Source organism: Pelodiscus sinensis, chromosome 11 (assembly GCF_049634645.1).
Source record: "Pelodiscus sinensis isolate JC-2024 chromosome 11, ASM4963464v1, whole genome shotgun sequence".
Taxonomy (NCBI): domain Eukaryota; kingdom Metazoa; phylum Chordata; order Testudines; family Trionychidae; genus Pelodiscus; species Pelodiscus sinensis.
Window position 1 is genome coordinate 8,584,985 of NC_134721.1, and position 14,101 is coordinate 8,599,085.

General features: G+C 45.0%; 1 protein-coding gene across 5 annotated transcripts in view; it reads right to left on the bottom strand.

Annotated features, from left to right (window-relative positions):
- Positions 1-14,101, bottom strand: part of FRMD4B (FERM domain containing 4B) — a 229,673-nt gene that overhangs the window by 78,545 nt on the left and 137,027 nt on the right. For all 5 annotated transcript variants that reach the window (XM_075938573.1, XM_075938572.1, XM_014571990.3 and 2 more), the window contains one exon: positions 2,621-2,705. In XM_075938573.1, coding sequence (XP_075794688.1) covers positions 2,621-2,705 — 85 coding nt within the window. The remainder of the gene's footprint in view (positions 1-2,620; positions 2,706-14,101) is intronic.

Genomic DNA, 14,101 nt, shown 5'->3' on the forward strand with positions numbered 1-14,101 from the left:
CAGATTTATTAGGAATGTCCCATATATCATTAAGAATTGTGGCAAATCACATCACTGAGAAGTGTACGCTTCAGTAATATTCATCAAGCCCAGGAGGTTAACATTTGTACTGCAGCAGCCAGGTGGGGCCCTACTATGCTTAGTGCTTATACAAACTGCGCCACCCCTGCCCCAAAGAACTCTCAGTCTAAAAGAAAGCATGTAGAGGTGAGTTAGGGGATGGGATGGTTGCACAAGGAGTAGCATGTTCTGAACACAATAAGCAAGGGTGGCTGAAGCCACAGACACTCCAGCTTTCATCACCGAGTTCAGCTTGACCCCATTCTTGTTCTCTTGGCATGGGATCCTTCAGTGTAAGGATCTTCCGGGTTGGTATGCCAACATGAAGCCAAGCGCAGACGCTTGTGGAATAGTGCTACTGCCCTGTATTCAAACCCCAATTCACACAGGTGCTGTTCCTTCTGGCTCCTTGCCAACTGCACACACTGTCTTATTAGCAAGTGACAATAAAACTATTCCCTTGGATTACTGCTGTGCAGTGTCAGCTTTAGCCAGCATGGCTGAGGCAACAGGTCTGCTCTGATTGTCTATCCATTTACATACACGCATTTCTTAGCTTAGGGTTCCTTTTCGTTTCTCCAGCTTTGAATGGGAAGATACACAAAGAGACTGAAGGGTGGTCAGATTTTACGGCCATCTGTTAGTATTTCAGTGCTGCTCTGAAACATTTCTTTGCTGAATTTTAAGCCAAGCTCCTTCCATCTTATGCTTCCTATAGAAAAATGTACACTGGGGAAAACGATTTCTCTTGTCTTCTGCAAAATCAGGCAGCTAGCACTTCGTACATCAGCGCCAATCAAAGCACAGACCCAGGGAAAGAAAAAGGACTCTCATTCAAACAGAGACACTCCAAGTACTCAAATAAATCACTGCATGACACCCAATATTTATTCCAGCACTTTGCGCATGATCATCAGTTCAGTTCAATACTATACAACTACGCTGCGTGAATAATAATATGTATCAGGGCCAGATGCAAGTCTTCCTAACTGGCTAAATAACATACATGTTTATATATGGACTGCTTTCTCCCTTTACCTTTTATACTGCATTCGCATACACCTTCTTTCTCTGACCAGCCAACCCAAACTTTTTTAATAGCAAGCTAATTCTGGACAGCAGTAATATTCTTCACATCCCACGACTACCTCAATATATTTTCCAGTTTCATATTTTTGTGCTTAGTTAAGCTGCCTCAGTGTTTCCTGAAACAATTTCTAGCAACTGCCAAGACGCTTATTTCAGACGGCAAGTAGACTTAAGTTTCCTTAGCTACTAAGCTTGGCCAATGAGGTCCAGGACTCTTAGCAGACATCTACTTGTTTGATTATTTTTTGGGGGGAACAGAGTACCATTTTCCTTACTCTCACAGAAACAAATTCCTATACAAGTAAGAGCCATAATCTTGCCATTAAATAGTCTGTGTAAAGTTTCCATCCAGCCAAAACTATCAGCTCCTGAACTACAGCCCTTTAAAATGTGAGGCGTTTGAATGTTGGCAAACAATGGACTTGCTCAGGGATGTATTTGAACTAACATATGGAATTGCTGCAGCAGTTAATGCATGAGGAGATGATTCTGTTTCTCTCTAAAACCTGTAAGAATTGAGTTCCACACTTCTCATGCTTCACAGCTACACAGATTGCATGAAAAAAACCGAGAAGTTCCAGCTGCTTGACTTTACCATATCAGAAAAACCACAGAACCATTAGGCATTGCTGCAATGGGGTTTACTGAAGCAGTTCCAGTTACAGTCAAGGCTTGGCAGACTGGCATAGGTAAGGGCCACCTGTGGTGTTATTTGATGTGACCATACAACGCTCGCTTAGGATCAGGCAGATTCCCCTTCTGCTGGAGAGCTAATTTACTATTGAAAACTTGGCAGGATGACATGATAAAAAAAAACCCACCAGTTTAAAAATATATGTTTTCCAATGTGGATTTTTGAATTTTCTATACTCAATGTGTTACCTTCCTAATTAGAAAGTATGTGCGTGCGTGTCTGCCTATACACATATACACACACCTGTATACAAATATATATATTCAAAGTACGTTCTCTTGGTTCTTGACTTTGTGGGGTACCTTCAGGGAAAGAAGAAACCACATTCACATTAATGTGTCTTGTGAACAGGGCCATATACTCCCCTTGATTCTAGATGCAGAGCTATGGTTGAGATTAATGAACTAACTAGACACTTGCATTAGTCATTCAATAGCGCGTGTATGTGGGAAACACATCTATGATATCAATTAGAGCTGAGGTTTAGTGGTGAAATTCTGATCCAAATATGCCCAGACTTTGGAGTATTTGAATCTGGATGGGGGATTTTGGTTTAGCCCCTTTAAAAGATAAAGGACTGTTAAAATTGCATCCAGAAACCATTACCTTCTGATATGCCCATGTACCTGAAGTTGGGGATGTGTTTAGATTTGAATCCTTCAGTACAATCTAGACATTTGATTTCATTAATGCCTAATTTATTAGTCTCTAGACGTTGGGCTCTTGAACTGGAAAATGCATAATAATGGGTAAAGATTTCAAAAGGCATCACATTACCTTGTGCACACAAGATTTTGCATTCAGGAAAAAGAGTTCTACTGTGTTTTTGTCCTTCAGAAAGGAGATGCTTTCAATGTAAAACCTGAAGGAAAAAAAAAGAACAAAGCAACTTTATTTTCTTACCCAGGTTCCATTCCACTCCTAAGTCATTCTGATTTCCTCAGTTTGTTGTTCCCCTGCAGTCCAGATGGTTCAGAGGAACTGTAACTTATTGCATTTAATTTCCTGCTTATTAGTAGGGAGCAAGCAGAAAAAGACCTGAAGAGAGATAGCGAAAAGGGAATGACAAACACCCTGTTGAATAGATAAGAGCGATTTGATGACTTTTCATCTTTTTTGTCAGATTTAAATGGGGCAAGTCATCCGAGAAAAGACACGTGGAATCGCAAAAGGATAACACAAACTCTATGTAACAACTCGAGAAAGCCCAAACCAAATCTGCCGTGGCAGAGGGATTAAAGTGCTAGCGTGGAAGGTTGGCAGAGGCATGACCTTAGAACTGCAATGTCTCCAGGAACTGATGGGAGCTCTAGTTCCAATCATTGGGACCTTGATGCACTGCACAGAGCTTCCCCCCCCCCCCCCCCCCGCTGAAACAAATGCCAGGTCAGGGTTGTGCTGTCTCAGATCTCTCGGTTCACAGACGTGCACTATCTTCTCCCACGGGGGAAAGCCACTGTCGGGACTCAGCAAGGTTGCTCAGAACAAAGTGGAAGTGGAACGTTCCCTGGAAATGATGCAAGCTTGGAGTTGCTGCTTCCTGGCTGCGTCCCCACTTGCCAGACACACCACTCCTTCCTACCACCAGTATGGTGGGATCCCAGGTGGAGGAAGTGGTGTTGGCTCCATAACTGGGGAAGCATTTTGCACAGTGGTTGTTTTCCTTCCGTGCTCCTCTCTGACTGCATTTTGCACACACGCAGGTGTGTCAGCAGCCTTCCCTACTGCGCGCTGGAGGGGCACAAAGGGCCCCAGTGCTGAACAGTTGCTGTAAGTAGGCACCCTGGGGGGTTACTGTGGAGATGATCAGGGCTGCCACATGGTACCCTGAGGTTCCGTTTGCAGCATGTGGAGGCCAAGGGCAGCTAACTCTCAGCACCACCGACCCCCCAGCCCTTAAAACCAAGCATAGCACACCATGGCGACTCTCCCTCCAGCTCTTAGAGCGAGCTGGAGCTCACTGTGCCTCTTCCCCACCCCAGCCCTCTGCACCACCTAGAATGCACCATGCTGGCTCCCCAGCTCTTAATGGCGATTTATAGGGCCCAGGGCTCCAGGAGCCACCACTACCACAGTGGTCCCTTTCCCACCCCCATCAGCAGGCCCATGAAGGGGGCTGGAGTTCAGCTACCAAAGGGCAGGGGCATACTCATGCCCCCTGATCTCTCTCGACCCATCAAAAACCCAACACTGAACCCTTATGATCCAGTCAACCTTCTTTCCCCAAGGGGCAGCTCACTCTGTTCCCCACCCTTTCAGAAGCCCCTTCTTGCCTGACTAAATATAGCAGGGGCAAGATCACTTGTTCACTGCGTGGCCAGGCTGTGCAGCTCTTAGGAATGAGGAGTCCTCTACAGGAAAAGAGTGTTTTCTTATTTTCAAAGGCTCATAGCTATGAAGCGCGTGGCTGACTCGCGAAGGGAATTCTTTAGATGTGGGGATACCAAAAACTTTGTCTGCAGCGCCTGCACTTCCTTCTGTGCGGCCCCGTATATATTTGAACCATCCTCCCATCTCTGTGTGTGCCAAACAACCTCCCCATCTACCATCAAAACCCTCCTGACCTCACGTTTCCTCTCTGAAACCTTGCTCCTCTCCTCCACAGCTTTAGCCTGCCCCATTACCGTGTGTATGGTCATGGGCCAACTGACATACCTATGCTCTCTAATGGCCAGAATCAGCACTGCCATGCTACACAGCACAGGCTGAAGAGAAGTCTCCTTTAGCTCCAGTAAAAGAGGGCGATTCTGCTTTCTGAGGCAGGATCCGAGTTCTGGCTTACTGCCCGTGTGCAAATACCAGAAGCCATGACGTGATAACTGTAATATGCTTAGATGACTCGGGCTTGCTGCAGTGTCGTATTTGCTTGCTTTTAAACTACCAGAAAAGATTGCATGGTCCAGGTACTAATCGGTTAAAAATACAGAACAATAGCAAATTCCCACAGCAACATGCCAGCCCTCAAAAACATATCCAGAAACTAAATCCCTCACTTCCCAGATTACCAAGAGACATCCATTCTCCAGTCTCTTCATCTAAGCATGTGGTATTTTCTGTGTCTACATGAGCGGAGATCACAGCCCACACACTGACCTCAGCCACACTGGCATGTAGAGGAATTCCAGTCAATTTAATGGAATTACTCCAGAATTACTGGGGCATCTGGATTCCATAATACTTTATGCACATACACAAAGCCAAGCTACCAATGCTAAATAAAGAAAAAAAGGTTCCATAATTTGCTTTTGCTTTGTGCTTTTCCTGTAATGCTCACTTGGGATATAACACTTCACAGCACCAGGACTACAAACATTGCACACGACAGTCAACACCTGTAATTACAAAAGCATTCATCTCAAATCTCTGTAAACCAAGAAAACAGGGCCCTGTAAAACAGGGACATAATAGTGTAACCATTTAAAATGTAAATGGTTAATCGATAAGCATGAGCTTATTGGTTACCAAAATAGTTACACGCTGGCCCCCGGCCCTGCTTCGGAGGAGCCGGCTGCCACCCCGCACTGCTGGCTCTGTATCAAAGCCCCCATGGCGAGGGGGTAGCTGGTTCCTTGGGAATGGAGCCAAGAGCAGGGCTGAGAGCAGAGAGCCGGCTGTTGCTCCATGCTGCTGCTTCTCATAAAGAGGCAGCCATGCGTGGTGGCAGCTAGCTCCCTGGAAGCAGGATGGCAGGTGGGAGTCGGCTTAAGAGCCGGCTCCCAGTGCGCACCAGCTCCTGGGGAGCTGGCTTCTACAGCACAGGATGGCAGCCAGTTTCCTGGGAGAGGAGTTGATGCACAATAGGAGCTGGCTTAAAAGCCAGCTTTTGGTGTGCACCGGCTCCCAGGAAGCCGGCTGCTGACTCTCAGACTCTGCAGAATAAAGCGAATACTGCAGAGCCCACAGTGTGTAACTGCTAAGATTTTTCACGGTTACCTAATTCAGCAGTTCCCAACCTTTTTTATAGTGCGCACTGTCAAACTCATTAAAAACGTTTGGTGATCCGGCACTGAAGTATTTGTATATTCATCATGGTAATTAATGCATTTGCATATGTAGTATGGTAATTAATTGTAAGCAGTCACGTGTTATTTTACATTGCTCTTGTACGCATAAATAACCAAAAATATGGACAGTGCTTTCCTGTCAAAAAACATTAGTGACAGTATAGGAGGGGCAGTGGGCTCTTAACCCTCATGTCAGCAGCATCCAGCCGGAGGAAAAAAAATGAAACTATTGTATGCATGCATAAATGTGTGCCAGCTTTGTGGATCCCGGGCGGACAGGGCTGGGGTAATCACGTGGACTTTATCAAAGGAACAAAGATGGTGAATTCTTGAATTGTAATGCCAATATAATAAAGAGTTCTTCAAATATACAAAATGTAAGTGCTGGGATAATAAAAATAAATGCATAGTGCATGTCAAAATCAAGGAAGTGACTTGCTCTTTGGATTCCTTGAACCCTGATTTCCTTTGCTTCCTATGCAAGAGAAGCCCCCCAAGATAGAAAACTACTTCTTCCTCAGAGAAAAACCATTTCCAGGCAATAAAAACAGAAGAAATTCCAGGTGGCAGCACTAGCAAGCCTATTAAAATGAAACTAAAGTCTCACGGACTCTAGAGCTTCTAAAGGGTTTTTTTTAAATAATCATTTTCTGTAACACCAGCATTGGTTTTCTGGCTTATCAGACTCCATTTACACATGCTGAAATCTGAATTGCTGACTCAGAGCCAGCAGTTGGGTATTTCTACCCATGGCCTTTGGGGGCACTCAAAGTTTCTGAGCACTCAAGCCCTTGCCATAAACCATCCGTCACACACAGAAAGTTCAAATGTCTTGCCTCCACCCAGCTGTTCTATGGGCCAGACAGTTGAAGGGATACAGGACAACGGTTAATACAGCACTGACTGTAGCCAGCTATTTGTAAGGCAATTTATTAACTTTAAAATAACAAGTATTTCTTTCTACCATGAAATGTCTGGGAGGAGGAATTTAGGCCACAGAAATCCTGCCTGGCCGTTGGACCCACGCAGCAGCCGGGTGGCCCCTAAATCAGCTATGACTGATTTAGGGCCGCATCCAGCAGCAAACCCCGTGAAGTATAGCACTTACAGTGGTGATTGCCCATTGAAATGAATGGGCCCTTCTCAGTACCCAGGTCAATCACGGCTAGGGTTGGCAGATGGTTTAACCAAAAATACTAACCACGCCCCCCCCCCCCAAAAAAAAAACCACCGGGGAAAAAATTTTGTTGAAAAAAAAAAAAAAAGAGGGAGGAGACCAAAGTTGCTGAGAAAAAAAAAAAAGGACCCCGAGAGTTATTAAGGGAAAAAAAATAAAGAAATAAAAAAAACCCAGCATGGCCCCTTTAAGAGCAGGGGCTGGACTCTGCCACTCTTAACACGCTGCTGGTGTAGCGGCAGAGTGAGGGCAATGGCAACAGCAGCTCTTACTGAGCATGCTCAGTTGCACTACACATGCTCAGTACGCCCTAGGTATGACTTTCTGAGAGGCAGCTGTTTGCAACGCCACACCCAGGCAGGCAGCAGCCATCTTCTCTGCCTTCTCTCCCTGCTCCGGACCAGACAGCTCCCCTGCAGAACCAGGGAAGGGCAGAAGCGGGCGGGGCCAGGCCCGGTTGCTTAGGGTTGCTAGGTGTCTGGTACTGACCCAGACAGTCCAGTATTTTCACCCCCCTGGCTGGGAAAAAATGAGAAAATACCAGACATTTTAGGTGCCCAGTATTTTCTGAATTTTTTTACTGGACAGGAGGCAAAAATACCAGACTATCGGGGTCAATACTGGACACCTGGCAACTCTAATCAGGGCCTGGGGGCAGGAGGAGCATGGGAAGTCTCTTGCTGCCTGCCCCTGCCCTGCAAGGGGAGGGTGGCACTTGAAGTGAAAGCGCCATGCACACCTTGCAGGGCGGGAAGAGACTTCTCACATTCCCTGCCCCCGCCCTGGAAGGGGTGCACAGTGCTTTCGCTCGACGCCTGAAGGCAGGGGAGCGGCAGGGCGTCCGCAGGCCAGCCCACTGAGGCCCCTTTGCCCACACCTGCCCTAAGTTCTCACAAGACTTGTTTACGCTTAGGCCACGCCTACACTAGAGACTTTACAGCGGCAGAGGAGCACCGATGCAGCTTCTCCACCATAACATCTCCTATGTAGTCAGTCTGGGCACGTCTAGACTTCGTTTTACTTTCGAAAAAAGAGATGCAAATTCGGCAGGAATTTGCATATTTTCTTCCGATCGCTTTTTTGAAAAGAGTTTTTTTTTCCCCAAAAAAGTAAGCAGTCTAGTCGCAGCTCTTTTGAAAAAATTGAGGTTTACAGGTTCTTTTAAAAAAAGGATTTTTTAATTTTTTTTTGTCAAACTGCATCTAGACTGCTTGCTTTTTTGAAAAAAAAACTTGAAAAAAAGACAGGACTATGCAGCACTTTAAAGATTAACAAGATGTTTTATAAACCATCTTGTTAGTCTTTAAAGTGCTGCATAGTCCTGTCTTTTGTTTCAGCAAGACCAGACTAACACAGCTACATCTCTATTACTATTCTTTTGAAAAAGTGATCGGAAGAAGATATGCAAATTCCCACCGAATTTGCATAGCTTCTTTCAAAAGTAAAACGTAGTCTAGACATGCCCAGAGCTCTGCTGTCAGCATAATTAAAACACGCCCACAAGTAGCGATACTTACGCTGGAGGGAGAGCGCCTCCTACGGACACTGCACTGTCCACAGCACTACTACTGGAGTAACATAGGTCACTCAGGGGTGTGTTTTTTCATACCCCCAAGAGACATAAGTTATACTGACAAAAACGCTAATGGATACAGAGCCTTAGTATGCTAGCTTTAAAACTCCTGTAAAAGAAAAGAAATGCTATGGATATTCCTCCCCCCACCCCGGGCCAAAACCAAATATTGTCTTTCCAAACAACCATGCTAAATTTTGCCATGAATTTGCTTTTATTCTTCCAAAAGTGCAATGCTACAGAATTTTGTACTTTATGCAGGTGCTTAGGTCTCATTAGCTTCAGAAAAACACGACATGGCAGACTCTCACATTGCTTAACATACTACAGGCGCTCCAGCACTATGGTGATGATAAGCATGGCGTAAGAACCGATATAGCACAGAGCCAAATGCTGTCCTGGAAAGTGCTAACTTTCCTGATTTGGAACCTATGTTTGCACTTCCAGATCACCTTTCACTCAAAGATCTCAGCAATCTTAATAATTCACAGTGCCCCCACAAACAGGGCATTCTTATACCCGTTTTATGGATGGGCAAACCTAGCTCAGAGAGGTTTAAGAGGGTTGCCCAAGACTGCCAGTGAATTAGAGCAGAGCTAAGTATAGAAACTCAGAGTCCTAAATCCTTAACCGTGGGGAGGCTGAGTGTCCTAGTATCCACTCACGTCAATGAAGTCTGCCCACATTGGTCTTAGAGTGGTGGGTCTCCACTGACTGCTGTGCATCTACTCGGTTGCACAAGTAAGAAGGAGAAATCAGATTGTCTGATTTCAAGGACTGAGGATACTTGTCACCTAGGAAGGTCAGGTCCTTAGGCTCAAAGCTTCTACACTTCAAGACCACCTATTAAAATGTAAGCTTTTCTACCATTTAAACACATGTAGTGCTCACAAACTACAAAATGCAAATTGTACAAACAGAGCCACTGCTCTGGAAGCTGCACACAAGACTGGGTCACAACTCTGCAGCGCGGGCATGTGACATTTCAGCCAGGTACCACCCTGTGCCTCCCTCTCTCGAGCAGTTCAAATGTCTTTGAGGCTTTCCCCCACCCTTGGTTTGAGTGTTTTACTTCTTCTGCAGGACATGCTGTACATTCCCATTTCCGCAGCATGAGCAAGGGACGCTGTACCACAGAGATAAGGATGTTCAAGGGATGACAGGCATGTACACCAAGACAATCAAGTGCTTGTTCTAGTTCTGTTTCCTAAGCCGTCGTCATGCGAGAAAGAGATATATATTTACTGCTCATTTTTGTAAGCTGCAGGGTCTTTTACTGACTGCATATATCCCATGATCCTCTGTGTGGCTATTCTGAATTTACAGCTGACTAAAGACAACAGTATTAACTAAAACTGAAGGGGGAATTCTAACATTTGTCTTTTATTACTATAGTGCAAGAGTTCTCAAGCTGGGGATCATGACTCAGAGGTAAGTCATAACTGGGTCTGTTGGGGTCAATGCCACCCTGCCCAGCCCACACTGCTAATGAGAAAAAGATCCACTGCAGTAGGGAAAAAGGTTGAGGGCTACTGCAGTAATATGCATGCATTCACCATTTCTGATTAAAAATATGTTCTATGAGTTTTATCTGCAATAAAAGACAGTGAGATTATATTTACCGTATATACCTGATCATAAGCCTGTTCCTTCATAAGCCTTAGTTTAAAAAAAAAACGCTAAAAAAATCACAATGACCCCTTCATAAGCTGACACTGTATCGGCAGTTTGCAAATGTCCGGTCCCAGCTTGTCGGCGTAAACCACTGGCACGTTGGGGCATTTGGTTTACCAGGAGTGTCGGCAGGCATGGAGCCTCTTCACTCCCGTTGGCTGCTGTTTGCCGTTCCCAGCCAATTAAGGTTGCCAGATGTCCGGTATTTGAGCTTTCTGTCTGGGAAACAAATTGAGAAAATACCAGACATATAAATGTCCGAGATTTTCTAATTAAGTTTTATTATTATTGTGCGTATCAGTACATAGTTGCGTGCTGTCTGGCTGGTAGACACGCTCACCCTGCGTCCGTGCGTCTACCAGCCAGGCAATAAGCAACTGCACAGTAGAGGGGGAGGGTGGGGCTGGGGCGGGATGGAACCCCCAGGACCGGACTCGCTCTGCCATGACCATGCACGGGACGTGCAGCACCCCAAGATCTGCTTACGCTCGGGCCGGCCCCGCTTCCTGCCGACTGGTTCCTTCCCCCGATCTTCTCTGGCCAGCCCCACTCCCCTCCCAGCTGGTCCTCCCCACATCTGAGATCAAGTGTGTCCGGTATTTTTTTGAAATCATCTGGTAACCCTACAGCCAATGGGAAGTGTGGGAAGCAGGGGGGCCAAAGGAAGTGCTGGCTGCCACTTCCCACCACTCCCATTGACCCGGAACTGTGAACAGCAGCCCCGGGGAGATGAGGGGCTCCGTGCTTGCAGACACTCCAGGTACATAAAACATCTCAGTGCGCCAGCGGTTTGCAAGAACTGAAGTCTGCCGACCCCCGCTCTTGATTGTGTCATTTTTTACCAAAAAACTTAGGCTTATGATCAAGTAATTTATTAATGCTTGGCACATTTTTACAAGTCATTTTACACATTTTTACAAGCATTACCAATATTTTTGAAAAAAATGCAAATGATCCTTGTTGGTTAGTTCGAAACAATGAAAGGTTCCTGTTTTCAACGAAAAAATTCATTTTAGCGTGGGAAAAGTCAGCGTCTCAACTTTTTATTTTTTTCTTTAGGAAAAGGTCACCGTGACAATTAAAAGGAGTGACTTTTTCCCACAGCAACTAAACCCATTTTTTTAAAAAAAACGTTCACTTAAAAAGAGCAATTTCCACGAAATTGACGTTTTACAAACCAGTTTGATTTCTTCGAAGCACCATTTTCCATTAACATTTTGTTGCAATGTAAACAGTACACCCTGGCTTTATTTATGACAACAGCACCCGACTGGTACTTGAATGGCACTCCTCAACTACGGAGTGCTTTGCAGATGGTAAAGGCTTGATCCTGAGAGATGCTGAGCGCTCTCCATATAATGAGAGGTAAGGGTGCTGGGCACCTGCCAGGAGGCATTTATTAATCAGAAGGATTGGTCCAAAAATTATGTTTCATTGGTTATTAATTCATTTTAGTGCTGTGCTCAACACAGAGTGAGGCTTTAGGTCTAATTTTGATCTCTCAGCATTTTCACACCACTGTAATTCCATTGACTCTCATGAATTTACTCACAATTTCACACCTGGGAGAGTGATATCTGAATCAGGTCCTAGGTAACTAAACACCTGTAAAAGCTAGTAGACAGGCACCGAGGAAATAAATAGTGAATAGGCAGACAACAGGGGATTTATGTGCAACCATCTTTAACTATAAGGAAAGTTGCATGACTTGCCCTGTGTCCACTCATCTTCAGAAAAGCTTCTAAAGGTTACAGTGCTCCTAATTTTGTAAATGGTGGGACCAGCTGGGCAAAGCTTAAGAACCTGATGGTGCATTGTTTTTCAGGCACCACTCCCAACTCAGGAAGTGTGGTGTGCGGTCACAGGGACCTAGCCCAGTCACTTTAACAGCCTGGCCAATCCCAGGAGACTTTGAACTCTGAGGGAAGCAACTTGATGCTGCAAAGCTGTACTTCCAAAAGTTGTTTATTTTATAGCACCTGCGGGATAGACGCTGCACCCACAACACAGACAGGGCCTGCCCCAAAGAGCTGGCCTTGACAGACAAATGAGGCTTCACAAAAGCCCAGGAACTGGAAGGATGATCATTTCCACTGGCAAAGGTGTTAAAAAAGGAGTTGAGGGGAGAGATGGCTTATTGCGCAACAGACCAATGCTCACATGTGCTCCAAGCAAATCTCCCTGACTCCTTCCATCAGTTCAGGTGTTTAAGAAATGGCTGTCCTTTGAACCTGTTTTAAACTCCAGAATTGTACAAATAAATAGAGATCAATAAATGTGATGTGTGACCAAGAAGCAGGCACAGCACTTGTTTAAACCAAAAATCACAAGGTGGTTATACTGGCAGAAAAAAGCCGCATCGTAATTACTTTTATTTTCGAAAGCTATGCTTTCGAAAGTGCGATCTGAAGAAGATATGCAAATTCATCTTTTGACCGTTCCACATTGTCTAGATGAGCCCTTCTGGTCCAAGGCTGAATTCCGAAGTCACGCGTCCCACAGAGGCTCTGGAAAAACGTGTCTTTTACACAGCATGAGCATCATACTCTAACTCCCCATCCCTGCCCCGCCTTTCTGCCAAAGTGGTGTGCACACAGTGCTGTATCAAGCATTCTGACTGCTCACATCTGGGTTTAATTAAAGAACCGACAATGACGAGGCACATATGTTAGGAAGAGATAAGTGAGGGAGGGCTAATCACTCAAGGCATGTGCCACAGTGTGAAACCCTACCGTCGCTTACACGTCAGAACTATTGTTATGATGTGGCCAAATATTTTTATAGATATGCAGATTTTAAAGGCTCTTCTATTAGAACATATATTTTCAGTGGGGCTAAATAATTTGTGTACTGTCAAGTATTCCTATACCCTCTTTTCCTTTCTCAAGGCCTCTCCATGCACTATCTTCTTGCTCATTTAAAAAGTGTATTAAGTTTTTATGCCCCTAAAATGCAAACTCCATTCCAAATGGCTTTGGCTTAAAATTAGCTTTCAGCAGCTTCTGCTCCCACATCAGCTTTCTCTCTCTGTGTTAACACATTCGGTGCTTTCCATCTCCCATCTTGTACGGAATATTTCTGAATCTGAACAGGTTCTGGCCTAGATCTTCAGCCCCAGCCAGGCTGTGCACAGCACCGCTCAGGAAGCGTGCGTGTGAAGGTGGCTTTAGGATACTTTTGTGCCTCTCCGCTCCTGAACTGGCTGTGCACCATGCATCCCCTGATACCAGAGCAGCCCAAAGTCAGTGGATTTCTGCAAGGGTACATAATCCTGCTCACATGGAGCTCACTGAATAGAGCTCTTTATGTTTCACAGAAAATAAGGGAAGATCTGCAACGTGACCAATTTGATGGCCGAGTCAGTGACAGTGTTTCTACCCTGTGGCCATGTATGTGACTAAAGTTCAATACACAGATTCAGTCTCTTGTTTCCTGGCCAGAGGCACTGAATGTTTAGGAGGGACGAAAGGCCCATCATAAATATATTCAAAGGGAAAAAATTATTTTAGGTTTTGGTTCTAAAAAATGGGGGAAGGTGGGAAGCTACAAAAATCTAAGAAGAAGAAAAGCATATGCAGTGAACATCAGGTACTGTTTACTGTGAACTGTCCGCTACCATGCCCTAAACCCACAGCACAGCCTTGTGGTACTTACATGTTACATAAAGCACCATTCTCCAAAGTACATTACAAAAACTTTAACTCAGGCAAAATCTAGCAAGACAGTGTGCCATATTAGTACTGGAGAGTGGAAAAGATCAGCCTAATTTCATTTTCCAGAATGACTTAATTGTGAAAAATAGTACCCATCACAAATGGGGAAAAGTAATT